This window comes from Indicator indicator, chromosome 2 (genome assembly GCF_027791375.1).
Source record: "Indicator indicator isolate 239-I01 chromosome 2, UM_Iind_1.1, whole genome shotgun sequence".
Classification (NCBI taxonomy): domain Eukaryota; kingdom Metazoa; phylum Chordata; class Aves; order Piciformes; family Indicatoridae; genus Indicator; species Indicator indicator.
The window spans coordinates 22104424-22132246 of record NC_072011.1 but is presented as its reverse complement, the minus strand read 5'-3'; the positions used below and the strand labels follow the sequence as shown (position 1 = coordinate 22132246).

The 27823-nt window shown below is 37.5% G+C and overlaps 1 protein-coding gene across 3 annotated transcripts in view; it reads left to right on the top strand.

Moving 5' to 3' along the window:
- Window positions 1-12580, top strand: part of STXBP5 (syntaxin binding protein 5) — a 95511-nt gene extending 82931 nt beyond the window's left edge. For all 3 annotated transcript variants that reach the window (XM_054393136.1, XM_054393128.1, XM_054393120.1), the window contains 6 exons: window positions 3537-3776; window positions 5739-6108; window positions 8377-8542; window positions 9348-9459; window positions 11537-11757; window positions 12476-12580. In XM_054393136.1, the coding sequence (XP_054249111.1) occupies window positions 3537-3776; window positions 5739-6108; window positions 8377-8542; window positions 9348-9459; window positions 11537-11757; window positions 12476-12517 (1151 nt within the window). In that variant the 3' untranslated portion in view covers window positions 12518-12580. The remainder of the gene's footprint in view (window positions 1-3536; window positions 3777-5738; window positions 6109-8376; window positions 8543-9347; window positions 9460-11536; window positions 11758-12475) is intronic.
- Window positions 12581-27823: the final 15243 nt, after the last annotated feature.

Below are 27823 nucleotides of genomic sequence, written 5' to 3'. Positions count from 1 at the left end.
TATATATGAAGCAGTTCAATTCCGAAGTCTGTAGTACTAAAAGTCATTATTGAATAAGTAAAACAGCGTGCAAACGAGTAGATCTTGTTGGGTTTTTACTACGTTGACTGTCAGCTTGTAGATCAGATCCAGCTCTGTCTTGTTCTCTAAAGATGATGGGGGCAGCTGTAGCCTTGTAGCAGTGGGTTCAGCCTAAATGTGAAAGCTGCCTTCTGCCCACCACAGCCTGATTCCCCCTCCTGCAGCAGTGTCTACCACGATCAGAGTGGCAGCTGAAGAACTGTGTATTTCACAACTGCTATCAGCAAGGAGAGAGAGATCCTGAAACTGAGCCGGATCACTCTCATTGAAAATTTACAGTTACAGCTTGCTCAACCAACCAAATGTGAGGTTTACAGGAACGCCCAGAGATCCTTTTATCCATTGCTATGGCAAGGATACAGGTGTCTGACAATTTAACCTCTCATCTATTTGTGAGCCTTCAATAAATAAGTTTTTAGAGAAATCCAAAATAAAGGTCCAATAGTGTATGGTAAGTTAGAAAATTTCCTGTTATTTGATCAGTCTTCCTTGTTTGCTTTTTACTGTTTTTCTTGTCCTGTCCAAAGTGAACAGAGCAAATGCTCTTTATCTTTTGTTAGGCATCTTCTATGCTGTTGAAGGCTGTCATCATGGCTCTAATCTTCATTTTTGCTTTTTTTTTTATTTAGCTTTTTATATAATTCAATTCCTCCTTTTTTGGGTTATGTTGTCTAAATCCAGGATAGTTTCTGTTAATCTTCTCTGCACTTACAATTTTTCCTCATCTTTGCAAAACTTGTACTGAGAACTAGAGGGATTTAACTGTGGCCTTGTTGGCACAAAAGAGCAGAAAAGTTTGATGTGTCTTTTCAGTCCATTCCTGTTCTTCTTTACTACGTTTACTAATGGTTTGGGGATGATTTCAGTTTAGGGAAAATTTTGTCATACTTTGCAAACCGGAACACATTTCTACTTAAGTCTTTCACTTCATTCGCATTCTAGTGTTATTTTACTCCTAGTTTTTTGATAGTAGTAAGTACTTAAAAAGTGTTATTTTTTAATGAAGACTGGAGAAAAGAGAATGCTGAAATTCTTTTAGTATTTTCCAATGCTGAAAGAGTTTCAGCTTTTTCTACATAATAGTTCTTTCTACTGAAATAATGTTTTTTTTGGTCTTGTTTTTATCTCACTTCTGGTATACTCAAAATAGTTTGTACCTTCAGATTGCAATAGTCTTCGACTGTTTTTGCCTCACTTTGCACATGTGGATACCTACGCTTAGATGTCTTATTTTGTTCTGTGTAAAGTTCTTCTAGGTTTTCAGGTCTGTAAAGAATTTCCTTAGGCAAATGTAATCTTGTTTTTGTTTTACTTCTACCTTTCCTACTAGCACGATAACTTTTGCATAGTGTTCTTCAAAAACTGTCAGCTTGCTTGTATGTTTTTTTTTTTGTCACTTACGTGACCATACCTATTGGCTCTAGGAGCCATGTTCTCCCAAGTTCATTATCCCTATGATTTTCTTTTCATGTCTTCTTGAAATCTGCTGTTCCATGGTCTTTCATTCAAATTACTTTTCTGTCTTTAGATCTTTAACCTACTCCTCTTCCTCCCTGAATAGCTAAAACAAAATCTAAAGTATGTTCTTCTGTATTTGTCCACCACCCCTAAAACCAGAAGTACCTTGAACATACTCTAGTCTGCATTATGCCACTCCTTTTGAGTGTTGTAATCCAGATGGTTAAGGTACCACTGCCACAAGGTTGTATCCTTTGGTTTAATTGCTCAAAAGAGCCTCATCTTTTCATCCTTCTGATGCAGCAGTGTAGTGGGTCATCACACTCTTGTTCCTTCCTCTTCATCTGAAACTAATCCATTAAACCATAAATTCTTCCTTGGATTAAGCATTTAAAATCTTTACCTTCATTTCTCTTCTGAGTGATTTGTCCACTCTCCACAATGCTTGTATTGTCTAGCAATTTTTATGGGATTTTCCCCACTGTCTATTCCAGTGCTTCTGGAATTTGTACACATTCTTTAAATCAACCAGGTGCCACTCAATGAACATACATGATTTTATCACAGTTAACATATGCATATTCAGACTGATTAATCCATGTTAGAGTTGTAAAAACGTTAAGTTTGTAACTATTCAGGCCTGAAGAAACAAGCATCTTAAGAGGTTGTGGTCATTAGAAAAATGATACAAACAAATAGTTACTTTCATTGTTTTACTCTAGATCTGATTGTATGGCGGGGGGGGGTTATGTGAAAATTTAGGATGTCAGCATCTGAGTGGTTGTCTTTAGTTTCTTTCTATAATCCAGGTTTTACATTTGACTTAATTAAAATTCATCAGAAAATAATTTTCCTGTCTTTATTAGAATAAGACAACTATTGACTGAGAAGACTTTGTGATGAGTAGTTGTCTGTGTTTAGTCAATTATAATCTAGTTTGTATGCTTTTCAAATGCATGTTAGATGTTCTTTGTAGACATTTTTGCAATAATTCGTCAAAATTAGCACTGTGATGCTTTTAGAAAGTATGTGCTCTTTAGCTCTTAATCCTGTTTTAAAGATCTGTACTCAAAGATCCAAATAAATTTTTTTGTTTGGTTTGTTTATTTTAGTCATGATATAAGTTCTATTGTATTTGTACTGGTAAGAATTATCATGTGCTAAAGTTTTGCTAGGATGACTTCAAGTAAAATATTAATTTGTGAATGCATAGATAAATTCAGAGATGCTGATGTGTTAAGTATCACTACACATACCAACAGCACACAGCTAGAATGGAGGAGCATTTTTACTGGTTTGAGTTTTTGCTCATTCTCTGTTATGAGTACCTTATTTGCTAAGCAGTGAACAAGATGTCCTGGTAAGTTTTAGTGCTGTTTCTGGCACTGCACTACAGTATTCAAAAACCAAAATCTTCACCTTTGCATTCCAGTACCAAGGTCTATGATGTTTCTCTTACTGAAGTCTGGATGGTAGATAGCAAGCAGCTATCCTGTTAGACCTCTCACATACAGTCTTATAAAATGGGATAACATTGTTAGTTGTTACAGGTCATTCATTATCACATTGTCTGGATGTCACTGTAGTTCTTAAAGTGAAATAGTTGCATGTTCATAAGATTGTTAAACTGTGTTCCATAGAAGCCAGTATTTATTTTTTAATCCAATCAATGAATTAATTGGCAGAGTTTGTAACTCTTTCTTTAAAGAGGAATCTTGATCACTGTTGATCTCTGTTCAAAGACAGAAATATGCATACAAATTGCTTGTGACAATGGCCTAGTAGCAACAACCTCTGTAAAAAAGGTTGGGCACTTTGTTCATGATATGGTGTTGAAAACTGGGCCAGAAGGAAATGTGACTAATGAAGAATATGGGAGTAATAATCAATAGAATGGTAATTAGTGTCTATGCATTAAATTAAAAGGGGAAAAAAATTGAGTTCTCTTAATCCATGCATTTTTCCATTCTTTTTAATCAATACTGACTTATTTTCAGATGTGAAAGACAACTCTTTCAGTCGGTCCCGGAGTTCTAGTGTAACTAGCATTGACAAAGAGTCACGTGAGGCCATTTCAGCTCTTCATTTCTGTGAGACTTTCACAAGAAAGGCTGATACGTCACCTTCCCCGTGCCTGTGGGTTGGGACCACACTGGGTACAGTGCTTGTCATTGTACTGAATTTACCCCCAGGAGGAGAGCAGAGACTTCTTCAGCCAGTAATTGTTTCTCCTAGTGGTATGTATAAAGCAGGCAAGCTAAAGCATACTGAAATAAAGTATTGTTGGTGTTCTCTGCTTTTTTTTTTTTTTTTAAGAAACTTCTTCTCAATTGTGAATTAAAAATTAATACATACTCCATTGATCCATCTACTAAGGTTAATAATCCTGATTGGTTACTTCATTACTAGGGTTTTAAAGTTGCAAAGTTGAAAATACGGTCTTGTATAATATGAAAATCTTACTTTTATGTATACTTGATGAGAAACCTATGTTTGCTAACCTTAGTGTAGTACCTGGAAGTTGTTAAACAGAGATGAAAGAAGAGATAAGTATTTCAAATGATGCATTTATTTTTTTAGTCATGAGGTAAGAAACTTAATTTACCTGAGTCGTGAAAAGAGAAGGCAAATTAAGGGTTGTATATTGAGCAACTAGCTTTAAATATTAGTGATAAAAATATTCCTTTGGATTGCTGTGTGAGGTTCATGTATCTTGGTTTTCTGCTACACGGCAAGTAATTTTGTTGTAATTATGTATTAATGCTTTGCTGACTGTGCTGTTGGACATAGGTTCTAACTTTCCTGCTACCAGAGTCTCATGCGGAATATGCTGCTCTGTTCCACCCAGCTCACGCAAATGCTATTTGATTGAAATAGTGATTTGGAATACTGTGACCTCTAGACTATGTATGTGATTTGTGCCTATCAAGTATGATATGGACAGCAATATTGAGGTTTGGTAATATTTAAAGGCAAGTCTGCAGGGTAGACAGTGTTTAATCACTGAATCTGCAACATAAGCCTTAAAAAGGTACTGCCATTCATGAGATTTTTTTTTTTCTGTACTTAGCAAATGCTGATGTTTTTCCTATTAAAAGTAAAGCAAAGAATGTGTTAAGATCTGGCATATAGAAACTGATTGTAATGGCGGGAAGGGAAAACTTTCCCTCTTTCATTTTATTCTTAAGAAGTAGATTCAAATATGAACTGCAAAGAAGGAAAAAAGAAATGGCCCATGTTACTTGTTTCTTTATTGAAGAAAAAATACATATTCACATTTGACTAATAACAATTATTGTTGATATTAAGCACACTATCACAGAATCATAGAATTGTTTTGGGCCTCTGAGATCCAGTCCAGTCATTGGTCTAAGTCCAGTCATTGACCTAACACCACCACAGCCATTAAAGTACATCCCCAACTGCCATGTCTACACGTTTTTTAACACCTCCAGGGATGATGACTCCACCACCTCCCTGGGCAACTTATTCCGATGCCTGACTACTCTTTCAGTAAAGAAATTTTTTCCTAATAACTAATCTAAACCTTCCGTGGTGCAACTTGAGGCCATTTCCTTTCATCCTCTCACTTGATACTAGGGAAAAAAGACCAGTCCCCACCTCACTACAACTTCCTTTTAGGTAGTTGTAGAGAGCAATGAAGTCTCCCCTCAGTCTCCTTTTCTCCAGACTAAATCCCAGTTTCCTCAGCTGCTCCTCAGACGACTTGTTCTCCAGGCTGCTCGCCAGCTTTGTTGACCTACTCTGGACTTGTTTCAGCAACTCAATGTCCTTTTTGTTATGTAGGACCCAAAACTAAACACAGTATTCAAGGTGCTATGCTCGGGAAAGAATGAAAGAAGATACACATTTATGATGCTGAATTTGCCTACAAATGTGCATTCCAAGTTGACTTACCTTATAAAAATTCAGAGGTTTTGTTGAATTTAGTAGCAGATTATGCACACACTTAATCCTTGAGAACTGGTGTAGCATTTTTTTGAACATGTGTGTTCTTGCATATGCTTCACTGACTCTTAGGTAAATGTCTGGATGTTTTGGTGCATTTGTTTTGCTACAGAGACAAGCCTACGTTCTTGCTTTCTTTTTCATTGTGGTAGCTTCCTAAAGCAATTTTGTAGCTTGAAAGACAGTTTACAAGAACTGTTTCAGAAATGTGTTTAATTTCTTTTTCCTAGGAACAATCCTAAGGCTAAAAGGGGCAATCTTGAGAATGGCTTTTCTGGATACTACAGGGTCTTTGGTCCCACCAGCACATGAACCCTGGAGAGAACACAATGTTCCTGAAGATAAAGATGAAAAAGATAAGTCAAAAAAGCGAAGACCTGTCTCAGTGTCCCCCTCTTCTTCTCAGGAAATCAGTGAAAACCAGTATGCAGTGATATGTTCAGAAAAGCAAGCAAAAGTTATCTCACTGCCATCCCAGAACTGTATTTATAAGCAAAACATAACAGAGACTTCTTTTGTTCTTCGTGGAGACATAGTGTCATTGAGTAACAGTATCTGCCTTGCATGTTTCTGTGCCAACGGACATATTATGACCTTTAGGTAAGACCTGTTTGACAGTAACTTAAATATAAAAACAAAAAAATAGTCTTCTGTTAGGTAAAAAGTTCCCTGTAAGGACATTAATTTCTTTTTCAATTACTTTCATTTAGTGTTGATGAATGTCTAACACTTGGGACTCGCAAGATTTGATTATTCATTCTTATTACTTTATGCCTTTAATACACTAAAAGTCTACCAGTTTAGCTCAACCTACTCCTGATTCACAAATGGTTCCAAATGCGTGATACAGGTCTATAAGTTGATAAAGTTTGTTTAAAAGGTGAGTTTACACCCTGATGGATAAAACTGCCTTGAGTCAAACCTTCAGACCACTACTCGCCCCCCCCTTTTTTTTTTAATTGCCCCCCAGTTGTTTACATCATACTCATACCTCAAGATCACCATTTTGTGTAGCTTGCTCATGTCTTGAAGGCCTTAAACTCAGGCTATAAAGGCAAAATCAATTACTAGCAATTGAGCAAGGAGTTTCAGTTGTGAGTTTAAACACACAGAAAGTACTTACATGTCGCTTACGTAGTTTTAACATGCTCGTTCTATTAAATAATTCCAAATGCTATTTTTATCATGAACTGAACTGTGTATATACCTATACCCTTGCACCTACATTTTTAGTCATGTTTAATGCTAAGAACTGAACTTAATAATATTCAGGTACAATATATTGAAATTCTTATTTCCTTAGAATTAGTTTTGTTTTCTATTTAACTTTGCATAGAGGTAAGTGCTAAATTATAAATATTGAATTTGTTATGTTGTATAGGGAAGTTGAACTCCTAAGGATTAACTCCATTTCATAAGCATGTATTGCTGCTGGGATGTGGCCTTAATGTGCTGTTTGTGTCAAAGCATTGTTATCATACCCAAGATGCCCAGTTCTTGTCTTCTGGTATAAATTTAGATGGGATTTATGATTCTGTTACAGATTTATTTGATACTATGAAAATGATATAATGGATGTCATGCCTGTCCTATCTGTTCTAATGTTTCTGTTTTGTCTTAAAGCTGGAAGGATGTTTTATGCTTCCATCAGCAGAGCGTTTCCCTGTTACTAAGTCATTCATAAGAGTATTCTTATTTTAGTTATGTGCACAGTAGAAGTGTCATTCTCAGTGATGTGCTTTTTATTTTTTACCTGTACAACTTGCTTCCAAAGTCATGTTACCAGTTCTCCCTCCTTTTGTCGTGAAGCCTCCTGCTAGGAGATAGTCCACAATCTGTAAAATGCAAGTTTAACATTTAGAAATCTACATCTTCCTTTTTCATTACTTATGGCTTCACTTTACACCTTTACTGCTTTTTCAGATTTTTTTTAGATTTAGATTTTTTTTTTAGAAACAATATTTTAGATTTAGATTGTTTTTAGAAACAATATTATACAGATGGCTTTTGCAGCAGAAGCTGCTTAATGTATTGTGTGTACATTTGAAGCTAACATCTTGTGTAAATTAGGGGTTTTGTGAAAATTTCACAGAGGGTGCTCTTGAGACAATGGCTTGGTTTTGGTTCAGTTTATCAAGCCATCAGGTGTTCCATCACTTCTTACTTGCATTCATTATTACTCTGAGGGAGATGAGGGAGAGCATTGTTACAGTGTGTGTGTGCTGCATCTTTTCTTTGGTAGCTTGATGCAGTAAGCACTGCAGTTGATATGTGCACAATCAGAAAATAGAAAGTAAGCAAATTCTGTTGTAATAGATCTTCCTCCTGAAATATGTGGTTGGATAAAAAAGGTAGACAGAATTCATAAGATTGGAGCAACTGAGTTCTGCTTTCCTTTGAAAGCATACCCCTGCATATTTCAAAGTGTTTCTGAGGCGAAATATTTCAGACTTGAATATTTAGTCAAGGAGAAGCTCTTCAACCTGAGAGGAAAGGTTGGATGCTTAATTCTAAAATTTTGGTAGGCACTCGTGCAAAAAAAATCATTAATAATTACAGAATAATGCAGTAAACTAATCTATGATTTACAGAGTCAAAGTACCTTTTAAATTATGCTTTTAAATATATCTGTGATGCAGATGTTTGCATTTCAAATCTGAATTTGAAATCTGCATTTCAAATGCCTACCTTAGAAATCTAATATTTATGTTTTGAAATATTGTAATTGCATTAAATGATAGCCTGTTTGTGGTACTTAGGTTACTAAAAGCAACATGATATATTGCTGTTTAAAAATCAGCTATTTAATCAATAGTAGACAATCATACTGTATTCAATGTCATCTTTGTTGTTGTGGTTCTTTCAAAGTTTGCCAAGTTTAAGGCCATTGTTGGATGTGTATTACCTGCCACTGACCAATATGCGGATAGCCAGAACATTCTGCTTCACCAATAACGGACAAGCACTCTATCTTGTCTCACCAACTGAAATACAGAGGCTCACTTACAGTCAAGAAACATGTGAAAATCTTCAGGTAATTTATTATTTAATTACTCTTTTTTCTTATATATACTCTGAGGCTCTTGGTTCTAGATCCATGGTGCTTGCAGTAATCAAATTTGTCATAAAGCTGAGCGCTTTTGCTTTCATGCTTTGATTTTTCTCACTATAGCGTCAGATTCTGGATGAATCACTTCTACTGTTCTTAAATCTTACTGTTTTATCCATTCTATTGCATTTGAATCAGTTTCTATCTTGATTTGTAATTTTTGATCTATAGGAAAATTCTTATGAAATTTAAGGTGGAGTTAATGAAACTTCTGTGTTCAGTCAATGCTGATGTAGGTGCGTGCTGACATTATCAGGGAATGCTAACCCAGGATACTTGGAAGCTATTTATATGTCAAGGGTATTAACATCTTGAGAAGATTCTCAGTCATGCTTCAGCTTGAAATGTTTATAGAATACTGAAATAGCAGAGATGCAGGCCATAAGCTCTACTGTGGTACCATGCATGGATATGAGTATTTCTAGATACAGTTTCAACAGAACAAAATCAGGAATGTTGCCCAAGCTGTTGAGGGTCAAATGCAGCTTCATTTGAACCTATTTCTTTGCTACTGAATTTCATGAACTACAAGCTTGCAACTATAAAAACAGAAAATTTGGAAAGATTTTGTACTATGTTTTGTTTCATGTGTTGCCTTGCATAGGCAGATGTCTGTTAAAGCATATTCATTTTGAAATTCCCATCCACAAAAGAAATCCTCAAAGTGAAAGAATATTTCATTAATTTGTGTATGAAATAATGTATGCCTTGTTGTCTCTTGATTGCAAAGGAAATGTTGGGTGAGCTCTTCACTCCTGTAGAAACACCAGAAGCACCGAACAGGGGATTCTTTAAAGGCCTGTTTGGAGGTGGGGCACAATCACTTGACAGAGAAGAACTCTGTAAGTTCTTAGCATTTGTTATTTTTCTAGAATTTCTACTCAATTGATCCTTGAGAAATGTATTACCTGTGTTAATAGAACATTTCATCTGCAAAATGGAAAGAAGGGAATGGGAAATATTTTTTTTGTAACTTTTGTTTGTTGTATACCTTACCACCAAGATCAGGCTCCTTTGCCTTATTTGTTCAGGAGCGGATTATAAAACAAGAAATGGAACAACTGATTTTTTTTTTTTTTTAATATTCATTTTTATGAATTGTATAGTTCTAACCATGATTTTTTTAATGCTGTTAACTGAAAGGGACTGATTCTTGAGAACACTACTTTGGACAGTGAGAAAATTAAAACTCATTCTACTTCAGTTCACTTGCTAGCGACTGCTTCATCATTTGACTTATGCAAAGATGCCTTAAAGAGAGAAATGAACAGAACTGTATGTAGTTCAATTCAGTCCTCTGTTCATGGCAGAGTAGAATTCAGATTTGGTGAAGTTCTCACTGCTTTATCATTTTTTTTTTTCATTATGTTTTGATTATGGCATTTTTACTGGGGTGGCATGTCACATTCTAATATAATCAAGGAAAATAACTTTGACACACTCCTAGATGAAAAACCCTGTTATGCAGGTTTATTTGTAAGAACAATTACCTTTAACATGAAGCATATCTGTTAAAATAGGCAAGGCTCCCTGACATTCCTTTCTTTTTATTGGTTCTTTTGATTTATCCAATAAAAATAGAATTAGTGTTTACCGTTTGTCCCTGTATGTTTTGAACAAATATCAAATATTTAGAGGTCACTTACTGCATTAAAATTTCTATTGGTAGTTATGTAAGTAATAATTTGAAAGGTTACTAGAATATTCTATTAGAGAAATTCATGTGCATAAATTATATGTTTAATTATTATGACTGGGACAGGGAAGAACTGCCTCTTCATGGCAAAATGGTGCTTTTGTACCTTTAGAAGCATCTCTGCACATAATTTCTATTTTCTACCATCAGTTCGGCAGAAGGAAAATAGAATTGAATGGGGGAAAAAAAGCCTAATTGTAGCCTGAAAGTGAGTTCGATGACAATTCAAAAGACATCTGAAAATGTATACATTTTCTCTTTTGTATTCTTGAGAATTCACAGATGTTTGTGTTAATTAAAATCTAAATTATTCTTCCTAGAAGCGTAAGGTCAAATCAGTAAATCTTGAACTACTGCAACAGGCATAGTTAAAAAGGTTAATAGCATTTTTCCTAGAAGTGAAAGACGCAGAAAATACTTGAAACATAGTTTCATTGTTTCTATCAAAAGTTAAAAGATTACTTGGTTTGACTTCAACATCCAAAAACGTTTTGGCCTTCACTCAAATTTTGGTAGAGCATACAACTCAGCATGAGATGGACATCTATTATATGTCTAGACTGAGCTGGGAGGCTGATGCTCCCTTCTGAGTAAAGGAAATGCAGTCTGTGCAGTCACTGAAGTCTAGAGGGGTGTTCAGCTGACCATTCATGGATGTTTCCTTTAGGTTGAGCTGACTTTTCTTACAACTGTGCTGCCTTTTCATAGTTTAGGTTACATTACTTTTACAAGATCTTTAGAACAATGACAGCTAGATACCTAATCTTCAGGTATCTGCATCTAAAACAACTACCACCAAAAGAAGCTTCTTCTGCTGGAATCATACTGGCTGGCTACACCAACAAAACACTTCCAGAAATAGCTGCAGTTTTTATTTTCAAAATCCTCTTGCTTTGTCTGCTGAGCTCCCAAAACCCTCCCCTCTGAAGCAAGCTGTAATCTTGAAAACCACTTCAGGAGCACAATTCTGTTCATGGCTAGCTCTGTTGAGAGTTTTAAGTTCACACTTGAGCTATGAAAAGGTTATAAACTTATCTGCCTGGAAACTTGGAAATACGTTTTTAAATCTCAATTTTATTTAATAGTAGCATGTAGTAACATTGAATAGTGACTATTGCTCATAGTCACATCTGTGATTGAGTGTTTGGTGTCCATGCAAATAAATGGTATCTCTTTATTAAACTATTACTATTCTGTTCTTGCTGCTTTGCAAATGTCTCCAGTTGGGGAATCAGCATCTGGGAAGGCATCAAGGAGTCTTGCTCAGCATATTCCAGGTCCTGGGGGTATTGAAGGTGTCAAAGGAGCAGCATCTGGTGTAGTTGGTGAACTAGCACGAGCCCGGTTGGCACTAGATGAAAGAGGACAGAAACTAGGAGAACTGGAAGAAAAAACTGCAGCTATGCTTTACAGTGCTGACTCTTTCTCTAAACATGCTCATGAGGTGAGTCTCTTAAATGTGAAGATGAACATTAAACTGATTCAGTATCAAATAAATGCAAGTTTTACAAGTAACCGACTTCTGCAAAGACACACTGGAGGTTGTTAAACTGAATGCAGTATTATTGATTAAAGGACACTTCCCTTTTATCTATTGATCATTATTTCTAAAGCAGTCATATAAACAGCTTTGTCTTGTGGCACATTGGTCTATAACCTACTTTATGCCTGAGTGGCATGTAGACTTCCCAAAAGTGCAGCTCAGTTCCCATTTCTTAAAGAATTTGTTACTGAACTAGATGAGTAAAACTCTGTGGAATTCCTGTGGTTCTTAAAGACCCAATTGTTCTATGCCAACCCCACAGGTCCAAGTTAGTTAGGTTTTTTTTTCTTTTGTCCCCCCTCAGTATCAACATAGGATGGCTGTTCTCTTCCATGTTCTTGCCCATCTTTCCATCACCTAAGTTCCTGTGCAGCCTTTCCATTCTCCCAGATGTGTCTGGTTTTGTATATCTGAGGAGAGATGATCATCAGTGATACTACCATTAGAAAATTGATCATGCTAAATGCATCTGTTCAGCAGTGCAGTTGTTGCAGGTTTGAGAAGCTTCACTAAAGTCTCTCTTGTGCTGGTTTGTAGGCGTATGATTTGTTTGTATGATATATATGTTATATAAACAGTAATTAAAACTTAGGGTGTTTATTTTGTTTTATTTTTTCAGATGATGCTGAAGTACAAAGACAAGAAGTGGTACCAATTCTGATGCCGCTCATCAACTACATCTGTTTTAATTTTGTCCTGATGAAAAATCTTTTTCATTAATTTTGGCAGGACCACTGAAATTTAAAGGAGTATTCACCATTGAATACTGTTGTTTCCTAGCACAAATCACACACTTTTACCTCAGTCATGGCTTTAACTGAGGACCTTTATATTTAAAAGAAACACACACAGAAAAACCAAACTTGAGTGTTTTTTAGCTATTGATTAGCTGACAGTGCTAACAGAAGGTAAACTTGAATAGGTGGAAAAAAGGGTAAGGGAAAAACGTGGTGTGAGATGGACAGGGGTAATGCAGGGTCAATCCTGTGTTAATATTTCATATGCCAAAAGTTTTTCTGCTATTGTAATTGCTGCCAGTGTTATACCCTCCTGTGAGGAGAGGCAATAAATCAGGGGTCCAAGAGCTAGAATAAAGATGTTTGTCTTGCTGGATGGTAGCTGACTTACACTTACCTTCTCTAGGACTCACTATATTTACCATTATTGTTGAAGAACAGTTGAAGTCTACTGTCACTTCTTTCATCAGAAGAGCTTGGAAGCTTGCAAGATATCTTGTTGAAAATTGTATACATAGTTGACCTGTGCATAGTCTTTTCTTGGACCTCTGATCTAGTATTCTTGTATTCATATTCAGTGAAGTGCAAACCAAGAATATAACATTTTTGCATTAAAGTCAAGTGAATATTATGACTGGAATGTGTCAAGCTGGGAGTTTTCATTTGTGTCATAGCTGTGCAATGTGAAATGTGGTAACACTTTCATTGTGGTAACAGTACTTCAACTTCTGTTGAGTTAAATATTTTTTTTGCCAAAGCCAGTTATTGGTTCAATTTATATAACATCTAGTATTGGCTGTGAATTCCATTCATGCTGTGACTTCTATAAATGTTTATAACAGAATGTATCTACAGCTGTTAATTAAAATGGCTGAGACAGTTTTGCTCAAAACTTAATTTTGAGGTGCCCCTTTATCCGATTTCATAGTAAAGGACTGATCTTGGACTCAGGTTTTCAAACAGTTTTACACTGTGTGGAGGTGCTGATGCATGAATAATGGCAAGCATCTAATATTTAATAGTTATCAGTATAGTCTTTAGCAAATTTCTGAATCCTGCTAGTAGAGCTATTTTACAAGTACTTATCTCAGCCCCACCCAGCACTAAAGGCAGTTGGCCTGAAGTTTGGATTTAGTTTCTAAAGAAGTGTTTTCAACACAGGCACTGGTTAGGTGTTCACTAAAACTTTAGGAATTAGTGAAATAATGCTCAGTTTGGGTAAGGTAAACAATGTAGCTGAGCAGCTGCACTAGAGCTGTAACAGTGGAAATTATCAGAGCTCTTTTAAAAAGACAATTCCTTAAAAAAAGTTTGCGTTTCAAAAGTTTATTTATACTCTTTTCCTCAGAGCAAGAACAGTTACGGACTGGATTTGTTTTACAGAAGGGAGCACTTAGAAGCTGGTAGGTCTGCATTGTCTGAAATTAAAGTCATTTGGTTTGCTTTTCCAAGCATCACGTTATATGGGGGTTTTTTTTCACACTTTCTGAATGTTTCCAAAGCAAAACCTTGGTTATGTTTGTGTTGTAAAGTGATGTAAATAAGGCAACCTTACAAAACACTTACAGAATGCAAAATATTGAAGTTACTGACGGTTCATGATCAATGTTTTGGTTGGTTGTTTTTTTTTTTTCAAATGAAAGGCAAATACGTTTGATCTTTAGAGCACAAATTGAAACATCTTCTGATTATATGCATAGTGTCATTTAACTAAAATATACAAGTGAAGTCTATTGCCAGACATGTCCACTGTTCAAACAGGACAATTTGAACAAGCATCATCATGATTTCTCAATGGTTCTGTCTCATACTTACTGAGGCAGCATTAACTACATCTACTTAACTCGCCACACAATTTTTGCCTTCTACATGGTTAATTTTTAGTGCAATTAATGCATATTTAAATTACCACTATTGCAGTAAAAATCCAGATAGAAGAACACTAGGTAAACGACTGTCCGTATCGTTCCCAAAAATAAAAGAGCCTAGCTGACACTTGCCCCTTTGTTATCTTGCATTTGAGTTGACTGGTTTAATATTTGACCTGGTGAAGATTAGACTATGTTTCAGAGCAAGAGAATCCTGGAAAATGAGTCTGGTAAGGTTCTAGGGGAGAGGATGGTAAAAGTACTCTTCAGAAAACCGTATCAGTTCAATGGAAGATAACCATGGTTCTAAAGCAAAGCAAACTTAACTTTCTCAAGAAACATTTGACAACCACCAGCAAGCAAAAAAGTAAGAGGCAATGGGAGACCATCTGCCAGTTCAAGAAGAGTAGTGGTTTATTTGGTATTGCAGAGTTTGTTATAGTAGAATCTTTTTTTCTCTTGCATATGTTCAGAACATGCTTCTAGATTTGAAAACTAATTGCATGATTGCACAAATGGGTTTTGGTAGATAAAAGGGGCTATGTACAACTTCAGTCTCAAATGTTCCTTTTTGCTTCTGTCTAGAAGGAAGTTGATCATGCACACATTGTTCCATCATATTCTGCTATTGGTGCACCATTTGTACAGCAATGTATATTGAAATCCTTGGGGGAAAGTACCCCTTGTTGTTTTGAGGGTTTTGCTAGGATTTTAGTTGTGTGACATTTTTTCAGTGTCTGGAAAACAAACTTTTTCATTCTTTTTGATGGAAGTGTAAGAAACTGCTGCTACCTGTCTGTTATATGTAGTGTGTCTCATTAGGAACTGTAAATTGAAGAAGCTTTTCTTCACTTTTAGTCCTGCCAAATTGTAACTTTTGAATGTCGATATGTGTAAATAAGTGCGTATTCCAAATAAGTCTGAAAGTGTTACACCACAGGCATCTCTGGTGATTTGTTCTTCAGCAAATGGTCAGTTATGAAATATAGTAGTATATAGCTGTGTTCCTTGTCTGTCTTTATGCAAAGATTTTTGCCTGAAGTGATACTTGCATGGCAAGTTAATTTGGAAAGCTACATCCAAAGGAGGATTTTTGGAAGCAAGTTCATTTCCTTTTTGCCTTTTTGTTTTCCTTTTCTTCTCCATGGCAATTTCAAGGGTTTATTTTGGTTACATTTTGTTGTTAGTTGGTTGGGTTTGGGGGGTGGGAAGGAGGGTGTGTTGGGTTTTGTGGGGGGTTTTTTGCTTAATGGCACTGATCTTACCTGAACTTTTAAACTTGAATTTTTCCTGCACTTTAATTCAATCATGGTATTTTATTGCTTAATTTTATTTCTGCATTCGTGCAGTTCAGGTTCATTATTTGTATATAAACACACATGTTCAATAAAGATTTTAGAACAGATTACTTTCTGGCACATTTGCCAGTATGTGACTGTCATTTAGAATGTGTGTTTTCTTAGCAAAATCTGTATATACAAGTATATACAATACAGAATCTAATGAAAGGCATGTATCCTGTGTCAGTTTTCAGTTTATAAATTACTGCAACACTTTCAGATTTGTTACTAGATAATACAATAAAGTATGTTATATTTATACATACGGCTTAAGAATATACTTTTAGTTTTAAATAATTTTTATATGTACACTTCTACCTTTATTTTAAAAAGACTTGTGTTCAATTTTTTAAGTCAAAGTACTTAAAGGATGTAAATTATCCATAGAAGAAGTTGTTTTAAGCTTATGAATACATTCATATCTCATATCGAGATGGTACAATTACTAAGCAATTAAAACAAATAGCCCATTTTGCTTTGCAGAAATTAATCATACTTATTTTTACCTCCCATTTTGAACATTCTTAATTCCCTAATTATGGAGGGAGTATGGGGCAGAGGGTACATTCAGAAGACTAGCCTAATGTAAAAGTTTTCTCAGTAGCTGCAGTCTGTGGCTGACTATAGTTTTCTGTGAGAGACTTTCAGCATTATTCCTCAGACATTAAAATTCCCCAAAACTGAAATGAGATTTGTCCAACGAGTATTTTCTGAGTAATGTACAAATCTTGATTATACATCAGATCTTTCCATGTAAAATCAGGTTACTTTTTGTATACCAAATGTGTTGGAAAACTTACAGCCTGTGGCTGAAGTGCCCTCTTTTTCCTCATCAGAGTTTAACATACCCCAGCGGGCGTTGGTAGCAGCCAAAGTTCATTGCAGGGAGAAGGGGTGCAGTGCCTTTCCTCCCTCTCCAGGTTGCAGGGTAACTTGTTGGTTGACCCTTTTCTTATTCTAGCCAATTTCCCATACAATTTATGTGAATCTTTTTGAGTGGATGTTGATAGCTTTGCTGCTACCACAAAATCTTCATATACTTTGTAGACAGAAAAAAGTAAAACAGGAAAAGAGATGTGCTGTGTAGGTGAATCAGCTAAACCAATTTGATTTTAGTTTTCATTGAAAAGTTAAGCTGGGCCAATTTCTTCTTATTATGCATGTTACAAAAATGTACTGTGTATCATCTACTTCATTACTGTTTCAAGCCAGATAAGTGTACTGTGTTTCTGAGTTCTTGTACACTTTATATAAAGTTCAGGCTTAAAGGTGTGGGTGTTCATTTAAGAAAAAAAAAAAAAGAAAGAAAAGAAAAAGAAAAAAAAGGCAGAAACAGAACAATCAAAGATATCTATAAGTATTCCTTTTATTTTTCCTTGCCCATCACCTTGAAATGTTTAAGTCATACAACTGCAAGTTACTTTGACACTGGTATTTCTTTTTTTAAGTTCCTAAGTTACATATTACTGTGCAAATAACTATAAGTTAAACTGGTTCAGTTGAAAACATGTAAGGAGTTGTATGTGGATTACCACTACCATTCAGTAATAGGTGATGCAAAGGGAGAGGGGTGGGAACATGTTTTAAATATTCCCTTTTAAAACAGAATTGTAAATAAGCAGTACTGTGTTATTTTAGACCTGAGATCTACTATCTGTAGTGGTTAGAACTAGGAAAATGCTGCTTTCTAGATATGCTACTGTTTCATTGTACCAGCATCATGGGGGGAGGAGGGGAATAAAAACAAAAAAAAAAAAATTAAAAGTTTGAAAAAACAGTAAATTTTCCTAACATTGCCCACTTATGGGTAAGCATGCTTGATGTATAGCACTTCTTGTTTATGTATATCTTAGTGTGTACATGTGTGTTTCTTTTTTATTCTTGTTCATTGCAAATTATTCTTCAGTTAAGTCTTGCTGAGCCCCACTAGCTCTTCTGAGGGTGATTACTGGAATATGCATTTTTAGGTAGGGTTGCAAATCCATCTGTCTACAAATAGAGTTTCATATGAACTGCAAACTGTACTGTTACAAACACAACTATGTTAGACTGCATAGAGTTATTTTACTTACATGTACTTGAACTGAACTATGTCATCATAAAGTTAAAAAACTAAGTATGAAATATTTTTGTAAATAAAAATACCTGTGCAGCTGGTATTTTAAATCAAAAATGTATTATACATTAATGTTTCAGAAAAAAATGTTCATATATGTGTATATGAATGTGTCATTATGCTGAAGGGCTCTTGATTGGGCAAAATAAACTATTCAAATCTCTCCTGATATGAGTGGAGCTTACTCCTTTTCCTCCTAACCAGTTCTCTTCCTGCTGGCTGGAACATGCATTCCTTGCCAAAAGAGGCTATTTCATTTTGCTTAACTTTTTGCAAGATGCATTTCATAACAAGCAGAGTGGTGTGTGCATGAAGCACAAACAGCCAGCCTAGCTCCTAAGAGCATGAAAGAAGTGTTTCATCTAGTGATGTTCCAACCAGTTGTAAAAGCTTTCAGAAATTCACAGCTCGATGGTGATGATATGGAGTCCTTTTTAAGCTATCAGAAAAGTTAAAATAATTTTACAGACTCTAAGCATTTTTCATATCTGCATTTTGACAGTGTTCATTAATCTGCGGTGCACAGGAAGAAGAACTGAAGCTGATCTTTTTTTCTTTGCCATGTTTACGGCACAGCAAATGTTATTGCTGTCTTTGGTTGAGACTCAGTTGCCATTGTAAACATGTTCTGAATGATACTTAATACTGAATCTGGGTAGAGGTTGGGGGAGTAATTCTGACAAGTGAAATTACTGCATCTCTGTGGAATTTTTGGATGTCAAACACTAAAATATTCCCATGCTCATTGATTTTAATATGTGACTGATGTAGTGAGGATGCAATTTCATCTCTGGGAAAAGTCTGCTAGCTCCAGACCTCTCCTGGCTTTCAGGTTATTTTGTTTGGGCTTTTTTTCCTCCAACTATCTGATAGTTACATATTCTGAACTTCAAGCTCTTTAGCAGATGGAGTTTGTAAATGGTATGATGGCATTAGAATAAAAAGTTGGTTGAGCTTCAAGTAAATATTTGTATTTGTACCTGCAGCCAGCCAGTACTAGTTCTGGTAATGTGCCATCAGCAGTAGCACAGCAAGAAAAGTTCCTTCCCTGTGGGGGCTGCAGATAGCTCAAGAAGGGAGGATTGTCAAAGTGAGGTTGCAAAGTGAAGCACTTTGATTTAGTGAAAGCCAGGATTTGATGAGACCTATATAAAACACAGTCCCTTTGAACATTGTGTGTTAGGACAGGTCCTGTCCTAAGGTACTGTAAATAAAATTAACCAAAGACCTGCAGATGCACAATGGTATGCCCATTAGTATTAAACAGTGTCACCCTCCAAAGGTTCAGAGTACAGATGCAACGGCCAGGCTTGCATCCTAGCTTTCAGAGGTGGTCTTTTCATCAGGCTTGGTCACCAAACCATCTCCATGTTGCCCACTGGTCTATGAATGCTCAGTAATATCCTAGCCCTGATCTCACCTGCTCTCTTCTACCTTAGTGCACTTGGGCTGGGCCAGGGATCAGTCAGACAAAAGATGCTGGTTGTTTCAAGAAAAAAGGTAGTAGCCTTTATGGAGGCATCTCAGTCTGGCCTAAAGAAATAGGATGTTTTCTGTTACTCCTGCACTGAGAAACACAGAAGAGTGGAATAGAATGTTAGCAAATGCCAATTTCTCACTGGTTTCTCACTTTGCTGGCTGATTTTTCACAATGTGTAATTAATGCTTCCCTTTGTAAGGGTTTAGGGATTTACGTATGTAATTTGTTGTAGTAGCAGAGTTGTGCTCAGTTGCTGCAGCAGTTTTCTGTATTTTTCAGCCGGAGACAGACTGGGCTGAGGCTTGTGCACCAGCTGCTCAGGAGGAAAGGCAGCTGTACCCACCAGCTATCTGAGACCTTGAGGGCCTTCCTTTAGCCTCAAACACTCAAGAGGTGTTTGACTCCAAAACTACTCAGGGGTGATGGAGGACTGCCACAAATCGCAGTTTAGAGAAAAATGGGAAGATGGATGTGCTTTGAAGCAGATAACAGCATTTGTGCATCCTGCTGCAGTCATAGTGTGCACTGGGGCTTCAGAGTTGATCATGTAAAGGGGTTGACAATCAAAATGTCAGGCTGTGCTTATGTTTTGGTAAGTTTACCATCTCCTCTGCCTAATTAAGCATAATGAGAACTTTTATCTGGCTGTGATTTATGTGTCACAAGACTCCTGGGAAAAGTAATGTGGAATGCAGTTTTCTGTGTGGGCATGAACAGAAAATAATTTCAAGCAGGTATCTTTTAATTCTCTCGGGTGCCTGCGAGTCTCTTAGCATCATCTCGGTAAGTACCGTTTATCTGAATACAGCATGTCACCTGGCCATGGTGTTTCCAAGATCTAAAAGCACATAGCACAGAGTAGACCCTCACGGGGCTTCTTTTTGTTACAGGTACTGTCTTTAGATGGGTACACACATGCCTGTTATTCAGGATGTATATTGCAACTTAAAAACACCCCCTTCCTTGTACATATTTAAAAAAGAAATACATCTTCTATGAAAGTGTTAACCAAGTTCTGTTAAAAAAAAATAAAAATAAAAAAAGAGTAATCAAGGTCATTGTATCAGGTTTTCCTGAATATTCTCAAACTTGGAGCCAAATCTAGCTGTGAACTTAGGAGGCCTATACATCCCATTTTGTATTTAAGCCCAGCAGTTTCTGACTGGGTTTTAGTTTCTAGTATCTCTTGAAAAAAGTCTGTGAAGCATCTGGGAAAACAGAAATGAATTGTTTTATTCTATTGTTCAACTAAACCCCTTTAGAAAACTTTCTTTTATGTAGTTCTAAATGTGCTTTGTTGCACGAGCAGGATCCATGGAAGCTCTAAAGCTTTCTCTTGGTTGTAAAGGGCCAGTAGTTGGTTTGACTTTAAAATGCAAACACATGCTCTTGTTAGGTTTCTTCTGGAAGCAGCTACTTCTTTTCTAGTAGTCAAGTCGTGCTGCATGCACAAAATTTGGCAAGTAGCTTGTGTGCTGTAGCCACCAATGCAAACTTCCTCTAGGTGAAGGAGAACTGAGAAATAGCTAAACATTGCTGCCCAGGAGGCTCTGATAACCAGTATCACAACTACTTTAATGTATTTCAGATTATGCCCTAAGGAACTACCGAAATCCTCACTGTGTGCACTCTGTAGGGCAGGCTGCAATGCCTTAGGACTCATCATGATGGAACTGGGGAGCATTGCTTCTGGGGCCTCTCACTCTGTCCTGGTGTTTCAGTACTAGGAATGTGAATGGGTGTTGGTCTGAAATGGATGTATAGTTTACCAAGGGCTTTAATACAGAGAGCTTCAAGCAAAGAATAGATGTGGTCTTCCAAAGTATAAACAATGAGAGGGATTGGCCATGTACTGCAACCTGGAGAGTCAATTTCAAACCTGAAAACCCTGCTCCTTGTGGCTTAACCTGGGGAAAAGGCAAAACTGATGTGAATCATGGCTGTTTGCAATACTCTTCCCTCGAATTGATGGAAAGAGTAACCTAATTTTTTCCTATAGCTGTTGAAAGGAATTTCTTTACACTTGTAAATGATAAGGTTGTAATTTGCTCTTGGTCACTGTATGAGCTGCATGTATTGCGATATCATTGAAAGCCTCACTCCTGGTCCGCTATTTTATCATTACAAGTGATGTAAAGTGTTGGAAAAAAGTTTGATCCAGCCTGGCCCTGTGGAAAGAACAGCTGAGGTAGGAACAGAAATGAGGAGGCAAGGTTCAGTCAAGCTGATTCCCACAACATCAGGTCTTTCCCTATTTTTGCCTATTATGACAAAAGCTTTGAAGTAAAAGATGGGCCTGGAGCAGCACTGGAGCTTGTGACTGTCATAGTTATTAATTATGAAATACGAAATAACTATTAATATTTTAAAATATTAATAACCTTTTAACAGTACATATATGCAGATTGTAGTCTTCAGTCATGGAGATAATCCCGTAAACCGGTACAGTTTAACAATTTTGAACCAAATTAGAAAAATACAAAACAGTTATTCAGCAAGAACCAAGGATACAGTTTTGCTGTTTGTCCGCCAGGGGCCGACACAACAAGATGCCTGGAGGTTGAATACAGCTGTGAGGCTAGGTGTCAGGCACATACAGTTTTAAAGGAGCCTTTCAAAGAGACTTAAACCAATTTTCACTCATGAATTATGGCTCCAGGCATTACCAGGAGCTGCTGCAGATAATCCACTGTTACAACACACAGGCTAAAGCACGGGGATTTTAAACAGAACCAAAACTGGTGTTAAACGTGAATATTGGAAAGATACAGTTTCACTTGCTAAACTAGCTGTTAAGTGGGTTGCTGTTATAGAATTTATGAATTTATAATTAATGATATGGGAAATATGAATATTAATAAAACTATTTTAAAGTTTTTATTAATATGAAAATTTGCCAAAAACTTATCAAATAGGTTCGGTGTACAGTTGGAATATATATCTAGAGTGGGAATGTATGATATCTAGGCAATATAGCAATCTTAACAATTTTAAGCCAGCCAGAAGGAATAACAGGAAAAGAGGAGAATCCCCGGGAGCAATATGGTGCTCAACCACAGGGGGAAACTCAACAAGAACCATAAATACAGGAGGCAATGAATTACTCACTGGGTTCCACCCAAATGGGGGGGCATTGCTGTATATTAGACGTTGAATCTTTTTGGAGTGCTCTTGTGCGCCGAGCACAGCTGGTTGTCGGCAGGAATTCCACGCTGAGGAATTAGGAATTCCTTGAGCTTGAGGCTGATCTGGCTTCAGCAGGACAGTGGGCTGTATGACGAGTTCTTGTGTAGGGTTCTTGTATCTTCCGGCATAAATTGAGGCACGGCTGAAATTTCAGTTGCAAGGGAAAGCAAAGCTTGGATCCTAAGGCTTGTGGCGTCTATCTCAGGTCTCAGACCAGGTGACTCGAGGCAGGGCAAATCCAAGCAGGTAAGTCCGGGCAAAGGCAAATTCAGGCAAAGGCAAGGCAAATACAAATCAGCCTGTATTTATCAGGGCCAATAGGGCAACCGAAGCCAGCAAACAGTTACCCAGTGAAATGGGACTCTGCCAGGCTGTGGCCATAAAAGGCCAGAAACATAGGCATGGTCTGGGAGAAGCAGTGGCCAGCAAGGAGACTGTTTGCCCGGGCATGTTGGGGCCTGTTCTTTTGTCCCTTTTCCCGCATTACCCTGACTCCTGCAGGAAGGGAGTTGGGGGAGAGGGGCACCATGTCTAGACACATCAGGACCTGCCTGGGTTTGTGCTGGGCCTGTTTGGCCCTACCAACTCCTGTTGCTGCAGGATGCAGTGCGGACTCTGCAGAGGTGCACTGGAGGCTGTTTCACCTGGAACAGACTCTTGGGCGACTCCCTCAGCACTGCAGGATGCAGTGCGGTGGCAGTTCCCCTCCCAAAGCAGCTGGTGAGTATGGGCAGCATGGAGCAGTTTTCCCTCAGCTCAGAAAGGAGCAAGTGTTGCCGATTCCTCTTGGCAGCTGTTTCCCATTTCTAAGGTTATGTGGCATCTAGGTCGCTCTTGCACTTAGGCTCTTGGTCATGGAGCAACAGTCACGTTGCTTCCTTCTCTCACAGCTTAGCAGCCGACACAGAATGGCTGGGCACAGTTCTGATTTTCTGAGCAGGTGCACAAAGGGTGGTTTTGGTTCACAGGTCTGCAGCTTCATGCAGCAGACACACTTAGAACTGCCAAAAGGGATTTGGGCAAGTTCTCCTCAGCTGGCAAGGCTTTACCAATGGGGCTCAGTCCCTTCAGGGTGCAGTTAGGCAGCTTCTTCCTACTGGTGGGGCTGCAGATACAATGCTGAGCTGACTGTAGTTCAGTGCAGCTTACATGAAGGACTTTTTTTTTTTTTTTTTTTTTTTCCCAGGTAAACTGAGGCATGATGGCTCTTCCTGGGTAGCAAGGCTTCTCTCCAGACAGCAGACAAAGACAGAGCATGTGCAAGGAGCAAGAGCAATAGAGCAAGAGCTTAATAGCAAAAAAGCAAAAGCAGAACAGTAAGTTGTGTACAATTTGGGTAATACTTAAAATTTGTTTGAGTCTTGGATTTAGCTAATAGTCAAAACTTGATCAGCACATCATTAGCCAATAGCAAAGCAATGGTCAGAATGCACCCATGTTTGGAAGAAGCACAAGCACATCACAAGCATCCCACAGGGTGGGCACATGCTCTTGTTAGGTTGGGTTGTTTACCCTGGCTTGTTCATGCCTGGCCCTTTGTTTTCTCAGCTCTGGGCTGAGAACCGACTCCAGAGGAAGGGGCAAGGGGGGTGGGTTTGAGCAAAACATGTAGGGACATATTTTGGCAGTATTTGGTGCATAATTCTGGGCATATGCAGCCAGCAGCAAGAAAACTGAGGGCAGATGTCTGATGTTGCTGCCTCCCTCCCAGCCCTCAGACCAGGATTTCTGAACTCCTCAAAATGATGCAAGTGTGCCTCTTTCCCTCCACAGATAGTAGGAGGTGACTCAGGGACCTCTTGTGCAGTCCTTCTGGCTGCTTCAATTCTAACGCCATGGCTTTGGCCCCCAAGGTTTTGCAGGGTGACCCTGAACCATAGAAAGACAGTTTTTCTATTTTAGGGTTTCTTTATCAGGAAAGGTGAAAAATATTCAGCTTTTGCTTTTATATATTTCTATAGGAGGAAAAAAAAAAAAAAACAACATAACACACTCACCCAAAAACAAACAAACAAAAAAACCCAGAAAAAATACACTTACTGCTCTGTGCCAAATTAACTGGCAGTGTTGCTTAATATAACTAAGGCACAATGTGTGCAGCTTCCTTCAGCACGCTGGCGTGTACCCACATCTGTCCATAGGGCATTGCAGATGCAAGCACCCTCTTGTGTGAAGAAATTATTTGTTGCAGAGTGCCCTTGAAGTAGCTTTTTGCTTCATATTTGCAGTTCAGCATGTCTGCCTTTACCTTGGGACTCTTGTTCCCTGAACAAGATGGGGCTTCATGGGCAAGCCAAATTCCTGAGCACTGCCAGGTCGCTGTGAGCAGGATCTGCAGCAAACTCAAAGGCTTAGCAGTGATTGTGTCTGTAAGTAATAAGCCCTATGGCTCTTGGGCACCAGATGGATGTTCGTGAGAGAAGTATTAGTAGTATTGCAAATTAGTAAGTAAAGTGGCATCCACTTCTCATCATTACCACTCATCCTGCTCTGGAGTAAAATAAACCCCCCTCTTTTTAGTTTTAATTAAAAGCTGTGCTGATACATCATAGGGCATTAAGGTTGACTGAAATTGCAGACTTCTTTTCCTCTCCACTGGAAGATTTATTGTGTAGACAATTGGAAATTGTATGTCTTCCTGACAGCATTACATTTAGTCCTCTGCACACCTGAGTAATACAGTAACTAGTATATGACATAGTAAAATGGCCCATAAAAAGTTCCTGTATAACCAAAACATGTAAACATGTCTCTGGAAACATTTGCTTTGGTAGGGTCACTGAAAACATTGACACACTCAGCCTTCATGTGTTCTGTTGGGATTTTTTAACTCTTCTTTCCTGTGTGAGCTACAGGAAGAGGTTTCCCAAAACCCATCTTCCAATCTTTTGTGGATCAGCATGGCAGCTCAGTCACAGCAGAGGCCAGTGACTGCTGCCTGCCTAGGGGGCAGAGAGTGAGAGCAAAAGGGGAAAAATTGCTTTGAAATACATAATGAAGCAATGGTGTAGATTCTTTTTTTCTAGATTTGACTGTAATGAAGTGAGCGTTGGGTCATTTAGCAATTATTATGTTTAATCAGTAATGAGCACTTCACAAATCGATATACCCAGCTCCTATATAAATTGAAGGTTTTACAGGTAGTAAACCAGCTTGGTCTTTTCTAAGTGCTGAACAAATCAGTTTTTGTCAAAAGCACAATCAGACATCAAATTCCTGCTCTGGGTACAGATATGTCAACTTCGTGGTTTCTAAGGAGTCTTTAAAAATAAAAAAACAAAATTCCTTTACTTAGCTTGAGCTGCTATTATAAAATGTCACAGTGTGTAGATTACAGATTTTGTTAGAGTTTAGCAGTCAGTCTTTTCCATATGAGCACATGCTTTTGACTGGGAAAACTATTATCTGAAAATAATGGCTTTCTTTTCAAGCCAAAACCTCAATATGGACGGCACATCCAAATGAAATGAGAAATGTTGCATTATTTCAGTTTTTGTAAAGCTGCTCATATTTCTCACAGTGGTTTTGCTGAAGACAGTAGTTTTGCAGAAGAGATGTAATCTTTCTTAAATAAACTATAAATAATGGCTAAAAATTGAATTGGAAGCAGAATAAATAGAGACAATTAATTCAACTGAAAAAGGCTAATTTTCTTTCTGATTACCCATGCTAGCATGCAATCATCACTTAATGCCATTACAAGACTGCAGGATAGAAACAAATCATAGAAAAATAAAATAAATAGTACAAGTGCTGTTTGTTCCAATCTATCACTAATCATTCTCCACTCCCTAACACAGAAATACTCCTTTTCAGTTTGAACATAGTTTCAAAAGTCTCATTAGAATTTTCAAGATCTATGTTTGGAAATTGTGAGTGATGCTCAGTCCTCAGTTCTTCAATGTTGTGTGTGGGTCTTGCTGCCTTCAGTTTCCAAATACATGCTTGGAAACCTTTCTCAGTTGGCCAGTGTGCTCATGCCCTCCTTGCTTCATATTCTAAAATATTTCATAGAGGTTATTCCCCAAACTTCAGATAAGTCTTGCTGCTTCCTTCAGTCAGGTGATTTCCCAAGCTAGCCTACAGTTAATTACCTTTTTGTCACCCTGCTGTGCTGGGCACGTTTCATTCCTACCACCAGATGCTAACCAAAGTTCCCTGTAAGTGGCAGCTGTCATCCAGAATTGGATCCAGAGGAAAGTCTGTGCTGCTCTCTGCTGGGAGGATCCAGATGTATGTGCAGCACTCTATGCTTTGTGTTGGTTACACACTGCAAGCCAGTTTCCCCTGGAAACTTATGGCAGAAATGTTTTTTTGAGCAAAATTCTTTAATTTTAGCTGCTCAGTCTTTATTTCCTGTTTAAAAGCATCACTGTCTAAAAACTTTATTTAACTATAATACTGGCCTTCCCCACCCTCACTCACTTCTCTCCAAACCAGACCAAGAGCTATCTATGTTTCAACATGAGCTAGGGATGCAATAGAACATTTGCTTTTCTCATTCTAACTGTTGATGACCAGAGAATGAACCAGAAATTGGAAGAAATTGTTTTTAGTGGTATGTGAATTTTGAGTGAAATTGTAAATTGAAGCTTCAGTTCAAAAACAATTTGTTCAGCCAGCATAGGATATATAGCATATGAAACTCATTTTCCTGAAAAAGCAGACTAAAGACTCAGTTTGAAACCCATGGTTTATGCCAAACATTATCAAGAAATAATTCAAGAAACCATAGGAATAACTGTAGCTTTAAAAAAAAAAAAAAGTAATTTTAAACATTAATTTCTAACTGGTTCAGCAATGCACTCCTACAAAAAAATTCTTTTGGCTGGGTGAAAACATTTCCAAGCCTATCTTCCAGCTTATCTCTCATCTTCACAGACTTTGGGAAGGCACAGTAGTCTCTAGGTGATGAATATGATTTGTTTACTCAAAGAGCTTCCTGAAATCACAAGGCAGCACTACTGCTGTATGTTATTAAAAGATAAAAAATGTATTACTGTCAGGTGAAGGGTCAATGTCAAATCCTTGTTATATATGACAAATTCAGATTTATGGCTGAAGCAGTCTTGAAGATGCTTAAGTGAAAGCATCATATTCAGCAAAAATATCTCATGATACCACATTGTTTCCTCTGTCTGGGTCCATCTTCTGTTGTCAGGAGAGATACATCGACCTATCATGCAGCTGCCTGTCAATTTACCTCTCTGCATACTTGCAATAAATTGCAAGAAGTGCAA